This window comes from Danio rerio, chromosome 9 (assembly GCF_052040795.2).
Source record: "Danio rerio strain M-AB ecotype USA chromosome 9, GRCz13ab, whole genome shotgun sequence".
Taxonomy (NCBI): domain Eukaryota; kingdom Metazoa; phylum Chordata; class Actinopteri; order Cypriniformes; family Danionidae; genus Danio; species Danio rerio.
In genome coordinates, this window is record NC_141029.1 from 13,843,626 (window position 1) to 13,865,000 (window position 21,375).

General features: G+C 35.2%; 2 protein-coding genes across 2 annotated transcripts in view; one reads left to right on the plus strand and one right to left on the minus strand.

The window, feature by feature from the left end:
- Positions 1-21,375, minus strand: part of LOC141376079 (uncharacterized) — a 996,984-nt gene that overhangs the window by 915,005 nt on the left and 60,604 nt on the right. The window lies entirely within an intron of this gene.
- Positions 2,597-21,375, plus strand: part of carf (calcium responsive transcription factor) — a 20,921-nt gene continuing 2,142 nt past the window's right edge. The window contains 14 exon segments of the mRNA XM_087267562.1: positions 2,597-2,640; positions 3,227-3,337; positions 4,183-4,356; positions 6,710-6,821; positions 6,927-7,047; positions 7,141-7,222; positions 8,457-8,646; positions 9,963-10,083; positions 10,175-10,318; positions 12,168-12,453; positions 12,455-12,667; positions 15,177-15,246; positions 17,656-17,768; positions 19,613-19,916. Coding sequence (XP_087123688.1) covers positions 3,254-3,337; positions 4,183-4,356; positions 6,710-6,821; positions 6,927-7,047; positions 7,141-7,222; positions 8,457-8,646; positions 9,963-10,083; positions 10,175-10,318; positions 12,168-12,453; positions 12,455-12,667; positions 15,177-15,246; positions 17,656-17,768; positions 19,613-19,916 — 2,014 coding nt within the window. The 5' untranslated portion in view covers positions 2,597-2,640; positions 3,227-3,253.

Consider the following 21,375-nt stretch of genomic DNA (forward strand, 5'->3'; position numbering starts at 1 on the left):
AATTTGGAGATATAAACTCAGTGTTCTAAGGAATAAACTTGGAATTACAAGATATAAATTCAGTATTGTGAGACAAAAACAGAAATGTGTCATATAAACTGTGAAGTATAAACTTTGAAATTGAGTTGTGAGTAATAAATTCAGAATTGTCGACTTGAAATTGTGAGGTTTTATTTTTATTTTTTTAATTCCATGGTGGAAACAGAGTTCCATATTTACTTTCATATAGGCTTTGAGAAAAAAAAATTACCTAAACAAAAAATATGAAAAGATTAAACTTTTTTTTTATTGGATTGTCTGGGTTTGCTGTGTTTGGTTTTTCCTGTCCCCAAACTAGTAAATCAAAAATCAAACAAAAACAAAATAAATGTCGCATGAACAAACAAAACTAACAAACATTCATACATTTTTCAAAACAAATGTTGCTATTTTCTTGTAAAACTAAATCAAAACAAACTTCATCTTTTAGTTTTACAAGAAAATTGCAGCATTTGTTTTGAAATATGTATGCAGCATTTATTCTGTTTTTGTTTGTTTGGTTTTTGGGTTTGATTTGATTTCAGGTTTAAATCAAGTAGCCCGTACTCACAATCGCAATAGCAAGCCCCCTCTTTTTTTCAGCTGTTTCTTAAATATTGTAAAAAATGTATCTATATGAATAGCACATGGAAAGTAAACTCAGTCCTGCATCTCACAGAGTTGCCAGAACTCTTCAGACACACAGGAAATTGTTCTCCCCGTGAGCTCGAACAGGCTCTACAGACATGTCCCATGATCGAACCCTCAGCGTGTGAGTGTGAACGGAGCCGGGCGGCCCTCTGAGGCCCTCGGGCCGCTCTCCATCTAATCTCACTCTCAGCCTGGGATCACAGGCCCAGATTCCTCACCTTTTCTGTCTGTTGTGAGCGTGTAGGACTCATTGTTTTAGGCTCAGCTCCAACCCCTGTCCTGTTAGTTTAGAGCTGACAGAGGATCAGCTGCTTCAACACAAGCATACACAGACTCCTCCAGGTCTAAATTAGCTCCATTGGAGCCTTTCCTGTTTGCTTTTGGTTTCTAGAGGAATGCTGACAGACGATGGGCCTGTCATTAACATTCGAGAGCTGCTATTTAAGTAATAAAATGGAGGATTTGAGGTGATTTTTTGAGAGAAGCAAGAACGGGTGGATTTTTTTTTGTTTAGCGATAGCGCCCCTTGCCGGTTAGATGATGTCCATACTTTTCCTTCATGAAAAACATATTTAATGGCCTATTATGAATTTATTGAATACGCTAAAATGATTTTGAAAGTACTTGAATTATTCTGTTGAGGTAATTCTATAGTTGCTGAGGTAATACAACAACTAATGTAAACAAACGTTCTACAATAGGCTAATGTAGTAAAAACTAAAATTTATTACAGTTTATAGTTCACTACAAGCCTAGTTAATATGGCTTAGCTAATATGTTTTTATTGATCTCAAAAACAGTTAACAATGAAGGATTGCATGAACTTTGAAACTTGGATCATTACAAAAAATACACAATATGTATATTACATTTCAGAGGAAATAAACTGTAAAAAATATAAATAAAATAAAATAAATAATAAAAAACTAAGACAAATACAAGAGGGAAAATTAAACAAGGTTATACTCTGAAAGCTATTTTTGACTTTTAAAGTTTTTCATGCCTATTAAAGATAAAATGGCGTGTAGTCAAAAAAAATAATAATAAAAAAATAAAAATTGCCAGTATGAGATTTTTTTTTAATTGACACCTGTGAAAAAACCTTACATTAACAATGTACTAAATGCAAGGTTTAGAATTGAATATAAAAAAATAGTCAAATGTATTTAAACAAATTTCAACATATATCTTTTCTGAGAGATAGGTGCAGTGCAAGTACATTCACAAAAAAGATGAACCATTGTTTCCAAGTCACAAAAAGTACATTTCAATATCGAGCATATTTACTAAGTTTACTATTACAAGGATAGCATCTCTATAGCTAATAAGTAATAATCTAGCTGAAACGTATTTATTATTACTTATTTCCATGTATTTTTCATTATCATCCCACACGGATAGAAAACATATACTGCCTCAAACATCATAACAAAGTCCAAGGGATCACAGACAGATCTTTAAAAGGTCAATAATTTACATAGTCATACGAAAAATATGTAATCACGTACAAATAATACCATTCGACAGAAAAAGAAAAATATTAATATAATTATAGCTAATATTATTAATAATAATAAAATAATAATATTAAAATTACTAAATTAAACAAACAAAATTAAACGAGTGAATGAAATTACAATGACACTTAAACAAATTACCATAAGGAAAGCAACTAAATTCGAGAATCTACTTTAAATACATCTGCACAATATTTCAGGAATCTTAGATTTTTTTATTCTTAATAAGATGAAGTGATTTTAGGAGGGAGTTAAATTATATTCTAAAATGAGCAAATGATGGGTAATTATTTGCGAATTTTTGTTTGTGAATGAAAAGTTTCATTACGTTACGTTCTGTGCAAAGCGAAAGAGAGCGCTTGTCCTACGGAAGCCGAGAAGACTTAAACCCCATGCGGATGATGACGCACAGCTTACGCGTTTTACGACGAGAGGAATCCTGGACGAAGACGAGGTTGAGTAGACTCGTTTTCAATTTTTCCTCCTTCCTGTATATAAAGCCCGGGCTCCACGGCATCCTGTGCACTGGGAAGAACTTCCACAGCGAGCTGACTCGGAAAAAGTTATTTAAAATCAGTCTGTCGCTCGAGATCAGCCTGTTTTCTTTCTTTTACTTGCTGTGTGTCGTTATGAAACTGCTCCGCTAGCGAGCATAGATCCAACATGGCGTTTATATTTAACGATATTAGTTTGTCACAATTTTGAAGCGCTGTCTGAAAATCTAAACTATAATACTTCACTTGGACCATAGACTATAACATTGTGTCTAAAATGAGTTAAGAGTCACACTGAACTGGATATTGTTGAGTAGTTGGTAGTCACCGGTTATTGTTTGTTTATTCAAAACATTTGACCTGAATTCTGAAATCTACACTCGACTTAACGTTAACGTTACATGTGCTATTGTGGATATGTTTCTATATCAACTATAAGCAGTTTCACCCCAACCACATTTGCTTCGACCACTAAAATCAATTTATATAAATCAGTTAAATTAATGAACAATTATTGCTTATTTGTGATGTGTGTTGTTGATTTAGACAGCCGTGTGTCTGATTAGAGAATAAATGGAGGAGGAAGAGAGAGATGTGGAGGATGTTCTTAAGTCTGAAGGAGAAGATGCACAGCCTGCAGAAACACAAGCAGAAATGGTAAAGAAAGAGGTAGCAAAAATGGTGTACAAAACTATTTTTTTTTTTTAGTAACTCACTCTTCAGTACAGAACATTGTTAAACAAACACGAGCAAGAAAGCCTCACAAACGCCCAAATGCTTTAAGAAATAAATTCCATTTTTGCACAAAGTTTACTTTTACAACAGTTATTATAACTACGATTATGAATAATTGTAATTATAATAATTTCTGTTTCAATATGTTGAACACAAGCATGTATAAAGCACAAATGATCATTTTAAAATTTACGAGAGGCATATCTGGAACCTATTTTGGCTCATTTGAAGTAAAATGATTCGCAGTGAACTGTAATGGAATGTAAATTAAGGACAGAATAATGCTGTTTAAAAATATAACTTAACATTCATCATTAAATCAGTAAGAGTAAAACTCATTTATACAAAGACAAAAAAATGAACTACAACAATTCAAGTGGGAACTTTACTTGAAATTCAAATAAAAAGGCTACTTTGACAGTCTTTCTTAATACTTAATCCATCTTGACTTGACTTGCTTTGGCTTTTGAAGTTTTGGAACGAAATGTTGTGCCTCAGGACCACAGTGCTACATAAACATAAATATGAACAAAACAGTACGTACTTCATTGAGGCGGTATTCTAACTATACATATACTACACATAGTATGTGTCTTTATACATAAACTAAAACAGAATACACAAGTATTTTGCAAATACTGTACAGTTACTTCCAAAATTAATTACATTATAAATACCTCATAAATACAGATGTCATTGGGTTTTGTTAATTATATTTATTATTTTATATTATTATAAGATATATTTTTTGTTATTTTGTATCTTAGGAACCTGACACAATCCTAAACGCTGAAGAAACTGCACATGCACCAGAGCTTTCCTTAGTCATTCCAGCCCCTGATGTATCTGGGACGGCCAATCAGAAGCCCTCTATTCTACCACGATTGGATAACTTTGTTATAGTTGACCAAAACGGACATCCCATTCCGTATGAACGATTGGTAAGGACATAAATGCGCTATACTACTCTCACTGGATAATATATGTACAGTTTTATGCAAAAATTTGGGCACCCCTCTGTGGCTGCTTAGTTTTGTGCTCTTTTTTTGTATAGCAGAAGAGCACAGTGAAAGGCCATTCAGTTTTGAGAAAAAGCTAGATAATTTCATGTTTTTCAGATAGAAATATGTAGTTTAGCATTATTGAGATGTTTGAAATTAAGTTGAAACTGAAAAATAGGCTATGCAGAAGTTTGGGCACCCTCACTTTTGTGTGGATTTCAAAACCTGTAGTAATCTAGTGCTGATTGATTACAACACAAACTTGATTTGTGACTTAGTGAACCTTAACAATCCTGACACAAGTGCGACCAATCATGAAAAAGGATATTGAAATAGCTGATTGCTAGTTGTGCTTTTCCTTATTGTGAAACAAAAAATAGCAACATAGAAACCTCAAAAGAACTTCCAAATGACCTAAAAACTAGGATAGGTCATCAACATGAATTAGGAGAATAATGCAAAAAGCTATCACAAAGGTTTAAAATCTCCACAGTCAGAAATAAAGTAAGAAAATAGAAGGCCACAGGAGCAGTTCTTGTGAGAAAAGATGTGCTAGAGGCGAGGAATGGTTTGAATGGTCACAGACAGTCCACAGACAAAAAGCTTCAGGAACATCTTGCTGCTAATAATGTCATTGTAGATTGTGTCTCGATCCAGCAAATTCTTCTCAAAGTACAGCTTAATGGAAGGTGATGCAGAAGACGATTTTTCTGCATTTTGCTAGCAAGAAGAGTCGTTTGAGGTATGCAAAGGCTCATCTAGAATAAATTCATTATGGACAGATACCACAACCATAGGCGCTTTGCATGGCGGAAAAAGAAAACAGCATTCCAGGAAAAGAACTTGCTCCCTACTGTAAAACATGGTGGAGGTTCCATCATGCTGTGCGGATGTGTGGTAAGCACAGGTCCTCGAAAACTTGTCAGAGTTTAAGGTTGCAGGAATTCCACCCATTATAAGCAGATTCTGAAGCACGATGTTTAGGAATTATTCAAGAGACTGAAGTTACTCCAGGGTTGGATGTTTCAGCAGGACAATGACCCAAAGCACAGTTCCAGATCTACCAAGGATTTCATCCTCAGACACAATACAATGTTCTAGAATGGCCATCCCAGTCCCCAGACTTGAACTTAATTGAAAATCCATGGATTGATTTGAAAAGGGCTGTTCATGCTCGGCACCCATCAAACATGACTGAATTGGAAATTTTTACATGAAAGAATGGTCCAAAATGCCTTCTGCAATAATTCAGAGACTTATGCTTGGCTATGAACTGTGTACAGGCTGTTATTTCAGCATAAGGTGGCTATACAATAAATTGATGTCATTATTCTTTTGGGGTGCCCAAATTTTTGCACCTGTCTGTTTTTGTTAAGACTTCAATTGCATTGCATCTGTTGATTAAATAAATGATATGTCAGAGCTGAAAATGTTGTTTCTCCCCCCCCAAGGGTATAAAATATATCCAAATGAAATGGCTGAATAGAACAGCCAGCTGGCTATGGATTGCAATTATGAAAATGATAAAGGGTGCCCAAACTTTTGCATAAAACTGTACATAGAACGAGTGCACAGCACAAATGAGTATACCCCGTTTTGAAATTAATATTTTTATCCATTCCTTAGTGAATATAGAGAATATATTTTGGTGCGTTTGAACAAAGCAGTTTTAATAAACAAGTATATTCATCAAAGTAAGAGTTTGGTCACTTAACATCTTTAGGAATTGAAAAACTAAATATTGTGCAAAAAAAAAAACAATCTACAAAATTTCTAATAAATTTAATATTTTTATTGTGTCTCTTAAATTTTTTTTTTTAACATATTAACTTGGATGTACTAAATTTTTTACTGTGATTTTGAGATATTTTGTTAAATTAGTTCCAGATTTGGCTTTGGTACTGACTAATCTAATTTATAGGCACAAATATACTATTATAAAGCGCCCTATAGAAAATATTAGTTTAAAGGAGAGATCTGTGAGGGGTGTACTCATTTATGCTGACCCATGTTCTTATCATATGTTAGTCTAACGAAAAGTATTTTAACCATCAAAAAAAGGGTAATGCAGCTTTACATTTAGTTGTTTTTACCTCATATGTTAGAATGTATCCTGTTTGTATTTTATTCACTATTCATTTGATAATAACATTAAGAGAATCACATTTTAGCCCTGAAATACAAATCAATTATCTTTTTAAACATTAATATTTTGCCGCTATCTAGGTCATGATAAGAACTGCTTGGTGATGAACTCAAACACAGATTTATTTATTCATTGTTTTTTTTTTAGGTGATTGTGACAGGAGGGAATGGACAAATATTTGGCGTCCCGTCTGTGCCTTTAAGTGGCGCTCAGATGTTACTACCTCATGGTCAACTTTTGAATGTAGCAAAGTCATCAGGTTATTAATTGTATCATATTTGAATTTAATTGATTATTTCTCTTCTAAAATAATACAAAAATGGTTGATTTACAGTTCTGCCATTTGTTCTGTTCTGTTAAACAGGCGTCTTTGTGGAAAAAAGACAGCAGCCTGTCATCACAACCATAAAAGAGAATGACGGTGCTCATAGTTTACCTGCAACAACGGCTCAGAATATCACTGCTATTAAAATTCAGAAGAAAAGGTCAGTGACACAATTTTATACTGTCCGATTTTAATCGTTGGTTCAGAGTGTGCCTTATTTGTTGAATAAAAAATGTTTTCTTGTCTCTTTCAGTTTTCCTGATGTATTTGAGCCCCCGGTAAAGCCACTGCCACCAGGGTCACCAAACTGGGCTCTCAGACTGCGCGGGTGTGAGGTTTGTCCAGTGACAAGTTTATAGGATTTAAGATTTACAAAATTAAGTTTATGTTTAATATTTAATAAATTTAATCAAATTTAATTTAATATTATATTATATATGCAAAAATTAAGTGTACATGTAGGACCATTACGGTTGTTTTGTTTTCCTGCATTGATTTAATTTTATGTTAGTTGACCATATATTGTCCACGAGTAATCATTTTAATTTTTAAGATATTCTTTTAATATTCTCATGTTTTAACTGATGATTCTTGATACTGTATTACAGCTTTTCTTGCACTATTTATGTGTTATTTTCTTTTTACTCTTTTTAAAATTGTTTAATACATTTGAATCAGTTGTTAATCATTTTAATTTTGTTTTTATTTCTTATTACTTATTTTGTAATGCTTTTTAATCCTCATTTTGTGTAAAGCACTTTGAACTACCAGTTATGAAATGTGCTATACAAATAAACTTGTCTTATGTTACAGTGGAATATAATTACACATAAATTTAATTTTCAAAGTAATGGAAATTAAGGGCAAATATTTATTTATTTATTTATTTATTTTTATGTCACTTGAAACTTTCACTTATGCATAATTATTTAAAGGGGATCTATTATGCAAAATCACTTTTATTAGGGGTCTAAACACAGTTGTGTGGCAACCGTCTGGGAATATAACCAGGTATATACCATCTAATGGTAAGCATTTATTCATTTTATTTATTATAATCACACTTGATAAAAACAGTCTGCAGAAACACTTTGATTAACATTCTCTGTTTGTATGTGTCATCAGAAGGGGAAAGCCCCGCCCATTAGTGATGATCTCCCTCATTAGCATAGGACTTTTAGTCATGTTTTTTAATCTGCAACTATGCTGACACATAGGCAATTGTAGCTCTGCCCTCTTTAAAAAAGGGGAGCACAATCTCATTTAATTTTAAAACGAATTTAAAAGGGTCAAAGAGTTATAAAACATTATTTGTGTGATATTTTTCACCTACGCAATCTAGAGACTTGAGAGACTTAATTTACATTTTGTAAACAGGGGCAAAATTGGTCTCCTTTAAACAATAAAAAAGTAAAGTGTAATATTCATGGGGAAAATAATGCAATAAAATTGATGATGTGTAAAGATGAAAAATCTAAGACTCCTTTGTCTAAAAAACCCGTTTCCAGCAAGATGGTGCAATGATGTCAAGCTAATGAGTTTTGTTAAATCTGTATTGTGTGTGAGCAGAAGATCGGGGACTCGTACCGTGGTTACTGTAACACAGAGACCGAGCTGGAGGCTGTTCTGCTTCAACATAAGCAGCAGACCCACGCTGTTTTTGGCACCCGTCAGTCCCCATCCCCAGCTAAACCTGCCACCAGGCTTATGTGGAAATCACAGTATGTGCCCTACGATGGCATTCCCTTCGTTAATGCAGGTAATCTGGTATGACTGTTATGAATTTATGTCAGATATACTCCTGTATGAATGCCATTTAGTGTTCATTTTAATGCCAGAATTGCGACTTGAATTGTTACTTCACTCTGACATTTTGTAATTTAAATGTTATGTGTAAGTGAAATGTTAAGTACAGTTAGAACTTTTATGTGGCTACATATGCTGAGGTGTGTGAATTTACAATGGTAGTTGATTTGAATTTAATGGTGCTTTAAAATGTCCTTAAGTCTTTGAATTGGCTGTTGATGAAAGAGTGGGAACCCTGTTCAAGATTAGAGGCCTGTGATTCTCTGATCTTTAGTTGATATTTGTTAGCTTTGAGGTCATCTGTATGCTAGTGGTTGACCAAACCAGTAGATTAAGATTGAGGAGATTCACCACTATTTGAGGGTAACCATTTTTTTTTTCTTTAATAGAAATGTTATACGTTTTCTTTTAACAGTTATAGTAATAAAAGTTAAAGTAAAAATGTTTTGAAGGATAATTAAATAAATACTGATATTTGAACTTCACTTCGAAGAATCCTAACAAAAAAAATTATTTAGCACAAGAAACATCAAATCAGCATATTGGAGTGAGTGTCATGTGACACTGAAAGCTAGAGTAAACTAGCTGAAACTTTAGCGTTGCATCACAGAAAAAAACACAAATTAGAAAATATGTGAAGTATTCTGAAATGTTTTACTTTTATACTATTACTTTTTATACTGTACTATATACTAAAACTTTTATATATTTTTTTATAAAAAATATAGTCTTGATCAGCATGATACTTTATACTTCTATTCAACAGCAGTTGTAACAAAAGTGTCAGTAAAACATTTAAAAGTATTAAAAATAAATAATATAAACATAAATAAATATTATATAAATAAATAAATGCAAATCCTTGGCCTTCATATTAAAGAATCCTGACAAAAATGTATCATTTTCCACAATAAAACATTACAGTATATTATCAAATCAGCATAGAGATAGAGATATCTGAAGTATCTTGTGACATTGAAGAGTGAAAATAATGATGCTAAAAACACAGGAATAAATTACACAAATTACACAATATGTGTATGTACTGTGACAAGTCAAAAATACAGTAAAATGGTTTAGTTTTAAACATGAAAAACATTTAGCAAAATAGACTAATTTATTTATGATCAATTGTAAATGTCAAAGTTTAAATACATTTTTCCCTAGGCGGATTTTAGTAGTTGTAGCACAGAGCACTTTTTGAGAATATTTTTAAGGCTGTATCTTGCTGTAGATGATGTATACAGTATTATCTGCATGTCATTTAAGGTAGCAGAGCCATTGTAATGGAATGCCAGTTTGGTCCACGAAGGAAGGGCGTCCAACCTAAAAAAGGATCAGAGCAAGAAAAGTATCAAAACAAGCTCTACAAAGCTACCTGTCCTGCCAGGTACACAGCCTAGAGCTGAACAAAGGACAACAGATTTGTCCTATGCTAAAAAAGGGTGCAGTAATGCTAATATCTAACAATGTTTCTTCAGAATATATATCAAGAAAGTCCGAAAGTTCCTGGAGTACAAGGTTCCAATAGACCCCAAAGTGAACAAGAAGGTGGTGCGACAAGAGCAGGAGAAAGCCTTCTTCAACCTTAAGAACAGTTTATGGGACGATGGAGGTGTTGTAAGGTATTAAAAACTCACCATCGCAGTTTTAAAAAGTCTGTCATGGGACGTGGCTTACTGCAAGGTTAATTTTAAATCAGAGCTGCATAATTATTATTAAATGATCGTGACCCTGACTTGAACACTTAGTCAATTTTGTTTTTAAATGATAATGAATCAACTAGGCCTATTACATATTTGCCAAGTACATTTACTGTGCGTTCACACCAAAGGCAGCGAGAACATCAAAGTTCGCTCTGGCTGCCCTGACGACAGCAATGTCTGCCTTCACAGCTTTTCCAGTGAGAGCATAAAAATTTGCCACATTAATGTCATATTTAAAGGGGCCATTGCAGCATATTAGCAAATCAGTTACATTCCCGCATAAAACAAGATTTCTAGCATGAAAATGTTGCATGCTTTATCTAATTGATTAACTATGGAGGATCAAGTTTTTGAGTTTGGTGTGGCTTTGCTCCACTTATCCAATATGTGCCCTTATGTCAGGGCGAGGCAGTGGCGCAGTAGGTAGTGCTGTCGCCTCACAGCAAGACGGTCAATGGGTCACTGGTTCGAACCTCGGCTTAGTTGGCGTTTCTGTGTGGAGTTTGCATGTTCTCCCTGCCTTTGAGTGGGTTTCCTCCGGGTGCTCCGGTTTCCCCCACAGTCCAAAGACATGCGGTACAGGTGAATTGGGTAGGCTAAATTGTCTGTAGTGTATGAGTGTGTGTGTGAACGTGTGTGTGGATGTTTCCCAGAGATGGGTTGCGGCTGGAAGGGCATCCGCTGCATAAAATCTTGCTGGATAAGTTGGCGGTTCATTCCGCTGTGGCGACCCCGGATTAATAAAGGGACTAAGCCGACAGGAAAATGAATGAATGCCCTTATATCTGAAATATTCTGAAACAGCAGTGCTGTTTTGTATTGTCATTATAGTTAGAGTGAGATTTTCATTTTTTTTAAAGAAAAAAAAAATTATTGCTCATCAACTCACAGTACTCGCCTTTTTTAATGTAAAACATTGTAAATAATTGGACGTTAGACAACTGCAAAAATCAAACCCTTGGAACAACTGTGGTCGCAACCAAATTTTACAGGACTGTGTTTTCTGGATTCCTCTCAAGCGGTGGGCTTCTACATTCCGATGTAGAGCGATGAACCGCGTCATAGCTCATTACCATAAAGTTGACTTGATTTCAACTCTCCTTGACGCCCACACCGGCAGCGCAGCTACTCGAATGACTTCCGGTGGCTTTGACGCTCAAACCGCTTTCAGTGTGAACGCAGAGTTACAGAGGAACATTGAAATCTGTATTTCTGATGCTGATGATCCATACAGTATTGGGTAAAGTTGACTTGCATAGTTATAAAACAGCTTCAGTCTGGAGTCTTTATAACCACGCAATATGGTCAACATGTCTGCTGTAGCAACCATAATAGAATAATAATAGAATAAATCACATTTTGTTGACATTGATTTCGTTTGTCGACACTCAGCACAACTGCATTGTGGCCATTCTAAGTTCGAGTTCTGACTCGCAGACATTTCCCAATCCCATCCCCTTTCTCTCTATGACTTCTATGACAAGTAACTGTTAAAAGTATTTTGTTCATTGAATTTGTTAGATCAATTGAATTTGACAGCAAAGCTTTTTTTGATTTATTTATTGAACAATTCAATAAATCTGAATAGATAATTCTAATTCATTTAATTTTTTTATAAAAACTGTGGCACTATGTCAGCAACTTTAGTTTGTTTAGTTAATTGTCTATTTAAAAATGTGTAAAATATTGACGATCATCAGTTTACACAGATTTAATTCTCAATTCAACCAAATAATCTACTTCACTCATTTACTTACCTTTGTTCTAGGTATTACGTCCAGCTCCCTACAGAAAAAGCCCACCTGTACCATGATGTGGAGACTGTAAACCTGCCTCCTCTTCCAGATCAGATCTGCTTCACAGAAGACCATCCTCATGAAGAGGAAGACACAGAAGAGCTGGGGTTTCAAGCCATGCAGGACGTCCTTGTGGAGGATGGGGTATCCCTACCCGAGTCTCGACTACACCCGCTGGTGGCAGAGAAGATCTGTGAATTGGTGGCTCATGGTCATAACCAGGTCTACACCGTCCGCAAACAGCTCAGGTATGACCTTTGATGCTTACCAATCAGTTAGGATTTGCCTACAACTTGTTTACTGTAGCTCTTGTGAATGTCCTGGCAGGAGGTTTGTTGAACGTGAGATGTTCAAGTCAGAGGAAGTGCCTGAGAGACACAATCTGTGTTACTTTCCCACCGTCAATGACATCAAGAACCACATCCACGAGGCGCAGAAAACTCTTGGACCACTGGACGGTTCAGATAATGAGGTGTGGACAGAACACACTGTTTCTAAAGATCTGATCACATTCACCTAGTAGTGAAACTGTCGTTTGTAGTCATTTCAGTGCACACCCATCCATTTTTGCAGAAAGGTGAAAAGGTTCCTAATTTTTTTTCATGTTCATATGGGTCATGTGACTTTAGTTGTGCCCCATAGGAACCTGATTTGAATGTGATTTTTGTTTACTTCATAAGTCATCACACTATTACCAATGCACAATTGACCTTTTTTTTTACACATACATTTTAATGAGATTTCATTAATGTGACTTAGTGATGGGAGAAACAAAGCTTTTTAAAACAAATTAAAAAATTGCTTAGCAAAACGATTGACTTGTTTTGAAGCAACATTAGAATGCATTAGAATGTTTTTTTTTTAAAAATTGCAAACTTTTAAATTGAAAGTATAACCTTTAAATGTGCTTAACTAATCATCTAATATGTTTAAATATTAAGTGATGCATAATATGTGTTCTTTAATTCCTTTTCAAGACAGATATAGGGCCCTATCATACACCTGGCGTAATAAGGTGCAAGACGTGTTTGGCGCGACTTGTTGCTATTTTCAGACCAGTGCAACTCCAATTTTCACATTTTGCGCCACGTTTTTTAAATAGCAAATACATTTGCATGACTTTGTGGACCCATGGACATGTTGGTCTAAAATGGTGTGTTAAGGCGCTTTGTTGGAAGTTGAAATAGACTGTGCAGTTGACCAACTCAAAGCAGGTCTAAAGTCCAGTGCGGAGCACATTACTTGTACATCTATGTGGGTCCAAGCTACACATTGCTTAAAACACAGGATGTACAACAATCCACAAATATCTTTACATATGAAAAAATTAAAGGATTAAAATATTACAAAAATTATAAATTTTAGGAAAATTATAAAAACCACCAACTTTATGCTTTCTTTACCTCTGGGGCCTTTTTCAGTTTATTCATAACAATTTATTATTATTATTAACTTATTATTAGTATTATTTATTATATGCATTTTTATATTTCTTTTATTTAAACCAAGTTCAGATTTGCCCAGCTGTCAGGTTTTGGATCATATGAGGCATAAGAATAGGACATGTGTTTAGATATAAGCCAGGTTTTTGACCATACTTCGTTATTATTGTTGATTTATTATTTTGCTAGAAATTAGAACTGAATTTAGAAATAGTTTTGAAACAAATCTTTGGGCTTAACAAACTAAATTAAATATGTAGGCTAATGGATGTCTTTCTTCAGTGGAGTGAGTTTCCACTGTTTTCCTACTCCACGAATGTAAAGGAGTAAAGAAAAGTGTAAGAGTAAAGAGACCGAATGGAAGAGGCTCGTTCTTTATCCTCACACTGCAGATGGTCTATTTAACTGTTTTCTCGCCAATGAAGCCATCCGTTTTTCCACTTACAAAGTCCACCATGTAAATTAGCAAATGTGCCATGGCGCGACACAACTGACTCTTAAAAGGAATGGGAGATGAGACTGTGATTGGTTTGATGCACGTTATGCTCAAAACACACCCATAACTCATTAACAGAATAAGGACAACCGTGTTAGACCTTGCGCTATGGTGCAGATAGTGTTTCATTCATTCATTCTCTTTTCTGCTTAGTCCCTTTATTAATCTGGGGTCTCCACAGCAGAATGAACCGCCAACTTATCCAGTGCATGTTTCATGCAGCGGATGCCCTTCCAGCTGCAACCTATCTCTGGGAAACATCCATACACACCCATTCACACTCATACACTACTGATAATTTAACCCACCCAATTCACCTGTACCGCATGTCTTTGGACTGTGAGGGAAACTGGAGCACTCGGAGGAATCCCACGCGAATGCAGGGAGAGCATGCAAACTCCACACAGAAATGCCAACTGACCCAGCCGAGGCTCGAACCAGCGACATTCTTGCTGTGAGGCAACAGCACTACCTACAGCCCCACTGTGTCGCACAGACAGTATTTTTCGATCCTTAAAATATCAAAAGTGGATTCGGACACACCCTTAATGCTTTTGCGCTACGTGCTTTAGACTTTGCACCTAGATTGTTAAAGTAAAACCCATAGTTTTTCTCAATGGTGGGCTATTCTAAACAGACCAACAAGAGACTGTTAACTAATATTAATCTTTTCATTTTACAAAGTCCTCACTAAAATGTCTACAAACTAGGAAATACCAATGAAACCTGTTCAGTGATATGCAACTGAGGTCTACATTAACCCACACAATTCATGTGGATTTAATGATATAACACAGATCATTTGCTGTGTTATATAATTTGTTTTAAAACAGTTACGATGTAATGAAGCTCAGTTCACTGAAATAATTTGACCTTGCTTATTTGATATGTGCCTCAAACTACAAAAGCAAAAGTTTTGTAAAGGTTTAGAAGCTTCATGAAGCAGTACTTCGAAAGCAGCCATCAATAATGTGACCACATTTAAACATTGAGTTAATATTAGTATAGTAGTTCTGTAGTAATTCTTTTTTTTGTCTTTACAGTGGAAAGAAGAGGCTGATAACCTGCTATCAGAGACCTTGACATTGACCCTTACTCCTGCTACTGTAGACGGTAAAACACTGCTGAGATATGGTGTGAAATTTTACAAATAAATGCCAGATTTACGAACAACTTGCACCCAAATCAAACCCTTATTTGGTGTAGTGAAACATTTGTGATGAAAAGACATGGATGGTTATTTTTGAGTATGATTTTGAAATGTATCTTTAAGGATAACTTCACATTGTTTTTGGAAATAGGCTCATTTTACAAGTTCACTAGAGTTAAACTGTTGAGTTAAACTATTTTTAAATCCATTCAGCCAATCTCTGGGTTTGATGGGGCACTTTTAGTTTAGCTTAGCATGGCATAAATTGTTGAATTAGATTAGACCATTAGCATCTCTCTTTAAAATATTGCTTTAAAATGAGCAAAGAGTTAATAATAATTTTCCTTGATTAAGCTTGACTCTTCAGTTGTACAATCATGTACTAAGACCAACGGAAAATGAAAAGTGATTATTTTCTTGGCTGATATGGCTAGGAACTATACTCTCATTCAGGTATAACAATCAAGGAATGACAGACCATGCCTACAGCAGGAACAATGTTATTATGCAGTGTATGAAAACCAGGCTGGCTGCTTGCACAGGGCACCTTTATTTAACTATAGAGACTTCACCACAGCTCCATCAGATAATAACACAACAAATTTAGTATGATTAACCTTTTCCGTTACGAGAATTGCAGTTATTAATATTCCTATGTATCATTTACAAAAATACATAATCTAAGGTCTCGAATCAAACAAATATACTGACAAATAAACCAAATGCAACAATGCATAATGATCCTTGCATAAAGATCGCTGCAAACTAAGCTGAGGCGTATTTTCAAAAAACAACCTGCTGTAAAATGTGTAGAAGAAACAGTTCGATTTTAATGTTTTTGAAGGCAGTATGTGGGTGTATGCATGCTCTCAAGTTTATATGTATATATGTAATATATGTATATACGTCATATATGTTGTTTTAAACATCCAATAGTAAAGGCGTATACACAAGTAATTTATAGGTGTCAGTGTTTCCTCTAGGATTTTTTCCAGCTGTGACGGCAGACGCTGTTGGCGCTTTTACACAGATCTACCACTGCATGTGGCGTTATTTCATGGACAAATGTCATGGGCGCAGTATTAAGTCAAGATCGCATTTATGTAATAGCCTACGAGCATGTCAATCTCTGCTTGAGCGCTGATTTCCTCTGTTAATTTGTGCACAAAACTTATTGCGCGCACTCAAATATGCGCTGCTCAAGTGCCGATTTTCTTGCGCCCCCTCAAGTAAATGCGGCTGAAGTGTGATTTAGTACGTTTATGTACTGAGTATTTCCCCAACATTTATTAGATTTGCTAGGAATATTTATGAATGTCTCCGATAGACTTGCGGAGCGGACCGCGGCATTAATGCGTCCTGAAGTAAAGTGAAATGGCTATAAACTCCAGCATGATAAAGTCATTATATGCAGAGCCACAGACCTTTATTTATAAATAAAGTATAATTATGGAAACTGTTCATCATAACTGAGAGCTACGATGTGTTTGCTGGTCTCACGCATTATGCACCTGTCAGTCAGTCAGCACGTCATCTTAAATGGTCAAACAGAACGCACATAACTACTAAGGTCACAGAAAAGTTTGCGCTCTTATTATTCACTTACCTTTTCGGTGCGATTTTAACCCGCTATTTAAAAAATGACCAAATCTTTTGAATAAGAAGCTGTAATGTAGCCGTGGCGGGATGAATTTTGGTGTGGCGCCCCGCCACGGAAGAATGAATGTAGCGGAAACCATGGGTGTGTATGCACGTGTGTATGTATGTGTGTGTTGATAAGCAAAGTTTGATCCTACATGGTAAATCTTACATGGTGCCTCATACTTTGATGTCTTAAAGCTAAAATACATAACATTTGCTTAGATTTTTGCCTTGGTTTGCTGTCTGAAGAGTTGAAGCTTGTTGTTTGAGTCTTTCATTCAGTTTTTTTTTTGCCAATCAGAATTGACGGATTTTACAGAAAAACAAGATGGATTTCTATTTTTTTATAATTTGTTTTTGCTTTTAGCTTCGGGCTCTGATTCCAAACACAGAGAGAAGATCAAACATGCATTATATTTTGAGCTGATTAAAGAGCACATCTCTTAAAAAGCAAAAATATATTTCTGAATGAATTTGTTCAGAATCACTTAAAAGCATGGTAGTGCGTGTTGATGTCAGTCATTAAGTGTATGATGCATTTTTCCTATGTAATTTGAAAAGTGTATATTGCCTAGAGTAAAATTTGGCTAGATGGTTGGATGGTGTTTTCCAGCCTTCATCACTAAGCACAGGGAATTTTGACCTTCAAAAAGAATGCACAAAACTAGTTGACGATTAACCTTTGTTTATTATGCCATAATATCACTAATGTACTGCTGTTATATTGACAGTTTCCTCTGAGAAGGAAGAGCTCATGGAAGGAAGTGACACTCTTTCTTCAGAGGCTGTGCATCTCTTCAGCTCCCTCACATCACTGCAGCCCAAGATCTTTGCACATCTACAGGTGAACATGTGTTGAGTTATTGTTAATTTCAGTATAAATATATACACAGTTGGTTGTCCAAATTATTTTAAAATAATATTTTTTCCCCCCAAATTATGTTTAACAGAGCAAGGAATTTTCGCAGTATTTCCGATTATATTTTTACTTCTCGAGAAAGTTTCATTTGCTTATTTTGCCTAGGATAAAAGCATTTTCATTTTCATTTTTTTTTTTTTTAAATCGCTATTTTTTTCCATAGTCTACAGATCAAACCATCGTTATACTATGGCTTGCTTAATTATCCTAAGTCTCCTAGTTAACATAATTAACCTAGTTAAGCCTTTATATTATACTTCAAGCTAAATACTAGTATCTTAAAAAATTGTCTAGTAAATTATTTACTGTCATCATGGAAAAGATAAAACAAATCAGTTTATAGAAATTAGTTATTAAAACTATTATGTTTAGAAATGTGTTAAAAATATCTTCTCTCCACTAAAGAGAAGTTAGGGAAAAATGTACAGGTGGGCTAATAATCCAGGAGGGCTTATAATTCTGACTGCAACTGTATATATGTATATAAATCAAATAAAAACACATAATTTATACGTACTCGTCATACATATAAAGCAGATATAAAACTCTTTTATAAGTATATTTTAAATAAGCATTTTTAAAAAATGAGTTTATTGTTTTGCTGGGTGTAAATGTGTATAGTCAAGGAAATTAGACCCTATTATTCATTAAAAAGGGTCATATTTTGGTTTTGAGGGTCTCCAACAAAGGCCGATATGCATGCAAGAAAAAAAAAAAAAGACTGTCATTGCATTTATTTTTACCTAATTATCCCAATGACTCCGATATAATTCGTTCAGCGATTTATTTGTTCCCAAACCCCTCCTTAGCGCGATGCTAAGCTGCTGTGATTGGTCCAATGACTCGGTCTGTTGTAATTAGTGGACTGCGTTGGCAAAAGCTGAACTATTTTGAAACTTGACTGCCACACTTGTGTAGGAACAGCTGACCATAGCAACAAAAAACGGCAGTGGATTGTGAGCACATGAATTCATTTAAATTCATAAACAAATCAGCACGCGTTACATTTTCAACGTGGTTTTTGCCATGAAATGAGAATATAAAGAGTTAACCAGATACAGTACACACAGTTACGAGTAACAAAACACAATTAAATACATAAGTTCCAAGCTAGAGAAAACAAGGAGGCAATCATTTTAATCAGGCTTACACTTGTGAAATGGAGGAAGAAACTGATCCATGAACTGTGGACTGTAAAGTTCCTGTCAAGCTCTGACAAAATCCCATACATCAATAGTTTTTTCTGATCCTACACGCTGTGTGGAAGGTCATTTTCAAAAACCCATAATAGGGGCTCTTTAAAGCAAACTAAAAAAGGTTAAATGAATAATACAGTTTTGATTAAAATAAATGAAGACTTCAATAAATGAATGTAATAAAACTAATATTAGTTTCTATTAGTTTAACAAGTACCAAGTACTTTCCAGATAATATTTTAGGCTCAATTATAAAACAGTTGTTTCACTGCCTCTGTAAAGAATTAAAATAGTAATAAAACTATTGGATATTTCCACTCTTTTGTGCAAAAAAAAAAAAACACAAAACGGCAATCTATTTTATAGAGATTATCTCTGCAGACCCTTGTGATTGTACTGCATGTCAACGTCAACAGGTTTTTCCTAAACATTTGCCACTTCTGACTTTTTTAAATGCTAAAACTGGGCAAGACCAGCTCAGGTCATCAGTTGGCATGTAATTTGGTGGCCTTGAATCAGATTTATAGATGTTGTTTATGTTACCATTAAGAGCGCTTTTCTCTCATCTGATAGACCATTCAGCTCCAGCCGCCCTTGTGTCCAGTGGAAGACCCTGCTCAACCTTTAACAGCATCACCAGAAGCCCAAGAGCTGTCCAGCCCTGCAGCCTCACAGCCTGCACTCCTGAGTCCATCCCAATTTCTCCAGTCTAGTCCCAGTGCTGGCGAAGGCACGTCTGTGTGTGAGACCCCGACCCTGCTTGGCATGAACCAGCTAGTGAGTGTCTCTAATGCTGGAGCTAATGGAGGAATCACACAGATCCTGCTGGAGGATGGACAGGCTATCCCAGTCCAGATTGTGGAGCCGGCAAACATAGGTGATTATATCAGAGGCTTTCACAACACTGGAATGTTCTCATAGTTCCTATGCAGGGTTCATAAGATCATGGAAAAGTCATGGAATTTTGACATGGCATTTTCCAGGCCTGGAAAAGTTTTGAAAAAACAGAAAAAGCCACAAGGGTTTGGAAAAATTCATGGAGATTACATTTAGTCATTTAGCAGACATTTTTATCCAAAGCGACTTGTCCAAAGCTGCGGTCACACTAAAGCAGGGGTCAGGAACTTTTTTGTCAGCAAAGAGCCATTTCTGATTTACTATATATATATATATATATATATGTAGTTGGATTGTTAACATAATCTGATGGGTAGGATAAAATGTTAGGACACCCGAAACATGATATTACTCAGCGGTTATACCGAAATAAGCATGAAACATCACTATTCAGTTTACTACCACGTTCAGTTCACTTCACTATTATGATAAGATGCTAAGATGAGCCCAGTTACCTCTTGTGTCTTGTTTATTTTTCTGTCAAGCCCATTATTAAGATTTACTTGTGGTTTTAAATATATACACTTAACTGACTGCCTCTGCCATTTTAAAAATACATATATTATTTAGGTAGGCCAGTATGCCATTATTTATTTTCACTGCTCACTGCGCACGAAACAATAATTACCAACCAATGAGAGTGGCTGTAAGCTGATTGGTCAAAAGTGTCTTCATTTATGTGTGTGCGCATACATTTGACACAGCTTTGTACGCTGTTTTTCACTCTGACTCTTTCACATTCTCTCACTCTCTTTCTCTCACACGCACACACACAGGTATGAGTATTCACCACGCACAAGCTAATGTCGGATCAATAAAAATAAATACCAGAACATAAAACACGAATATCTGACTTTTCCCAGACTCGTAGCAAGATCCGGCTCAAATTAAGCACTGCAGCCAACAGATCATTTGCTGTTAGCATACATTACATTTTGAAATTTTCGATGTTCCTCAGGATTATTTTCTTTTTGCCATTATTGCCACTCATTAATGTTGTTTGAATTTACATGCGTGCGGTTTTACCATAGAAACGTGTTTATTCACAGCGCCGCACACAAACATTGTTCAAAACAGCAGGTTTTGATTATTTTTCCTGCACAAAATTACAATAACTAGGGAATTGTAATTGTATTTTTGGTAGGAAACTGTGACGGTTATCATTTTTTAAACTGTAAAATATTTTTAAAGGGCGACAGCTGAAGAGCCATGTATTTTTGGTCAAAGAGCCACATGTGGCTCACGAGCCATAGGTTCCCAACTACTGCGCTAGAAATTTTGTCATAGGGCGCTGCGAAAAGGGGTGGGGTTAAAGAATATGATTAGACATTAATAAAAGTAAGAGATTGCTCTATATTTTAAATTTTTTTTATTTTAAAATTTTCCTCTATTGTTCTCAAGCAATCCCCTGATGTGATTTCGCAGGTAAGAATTCACCA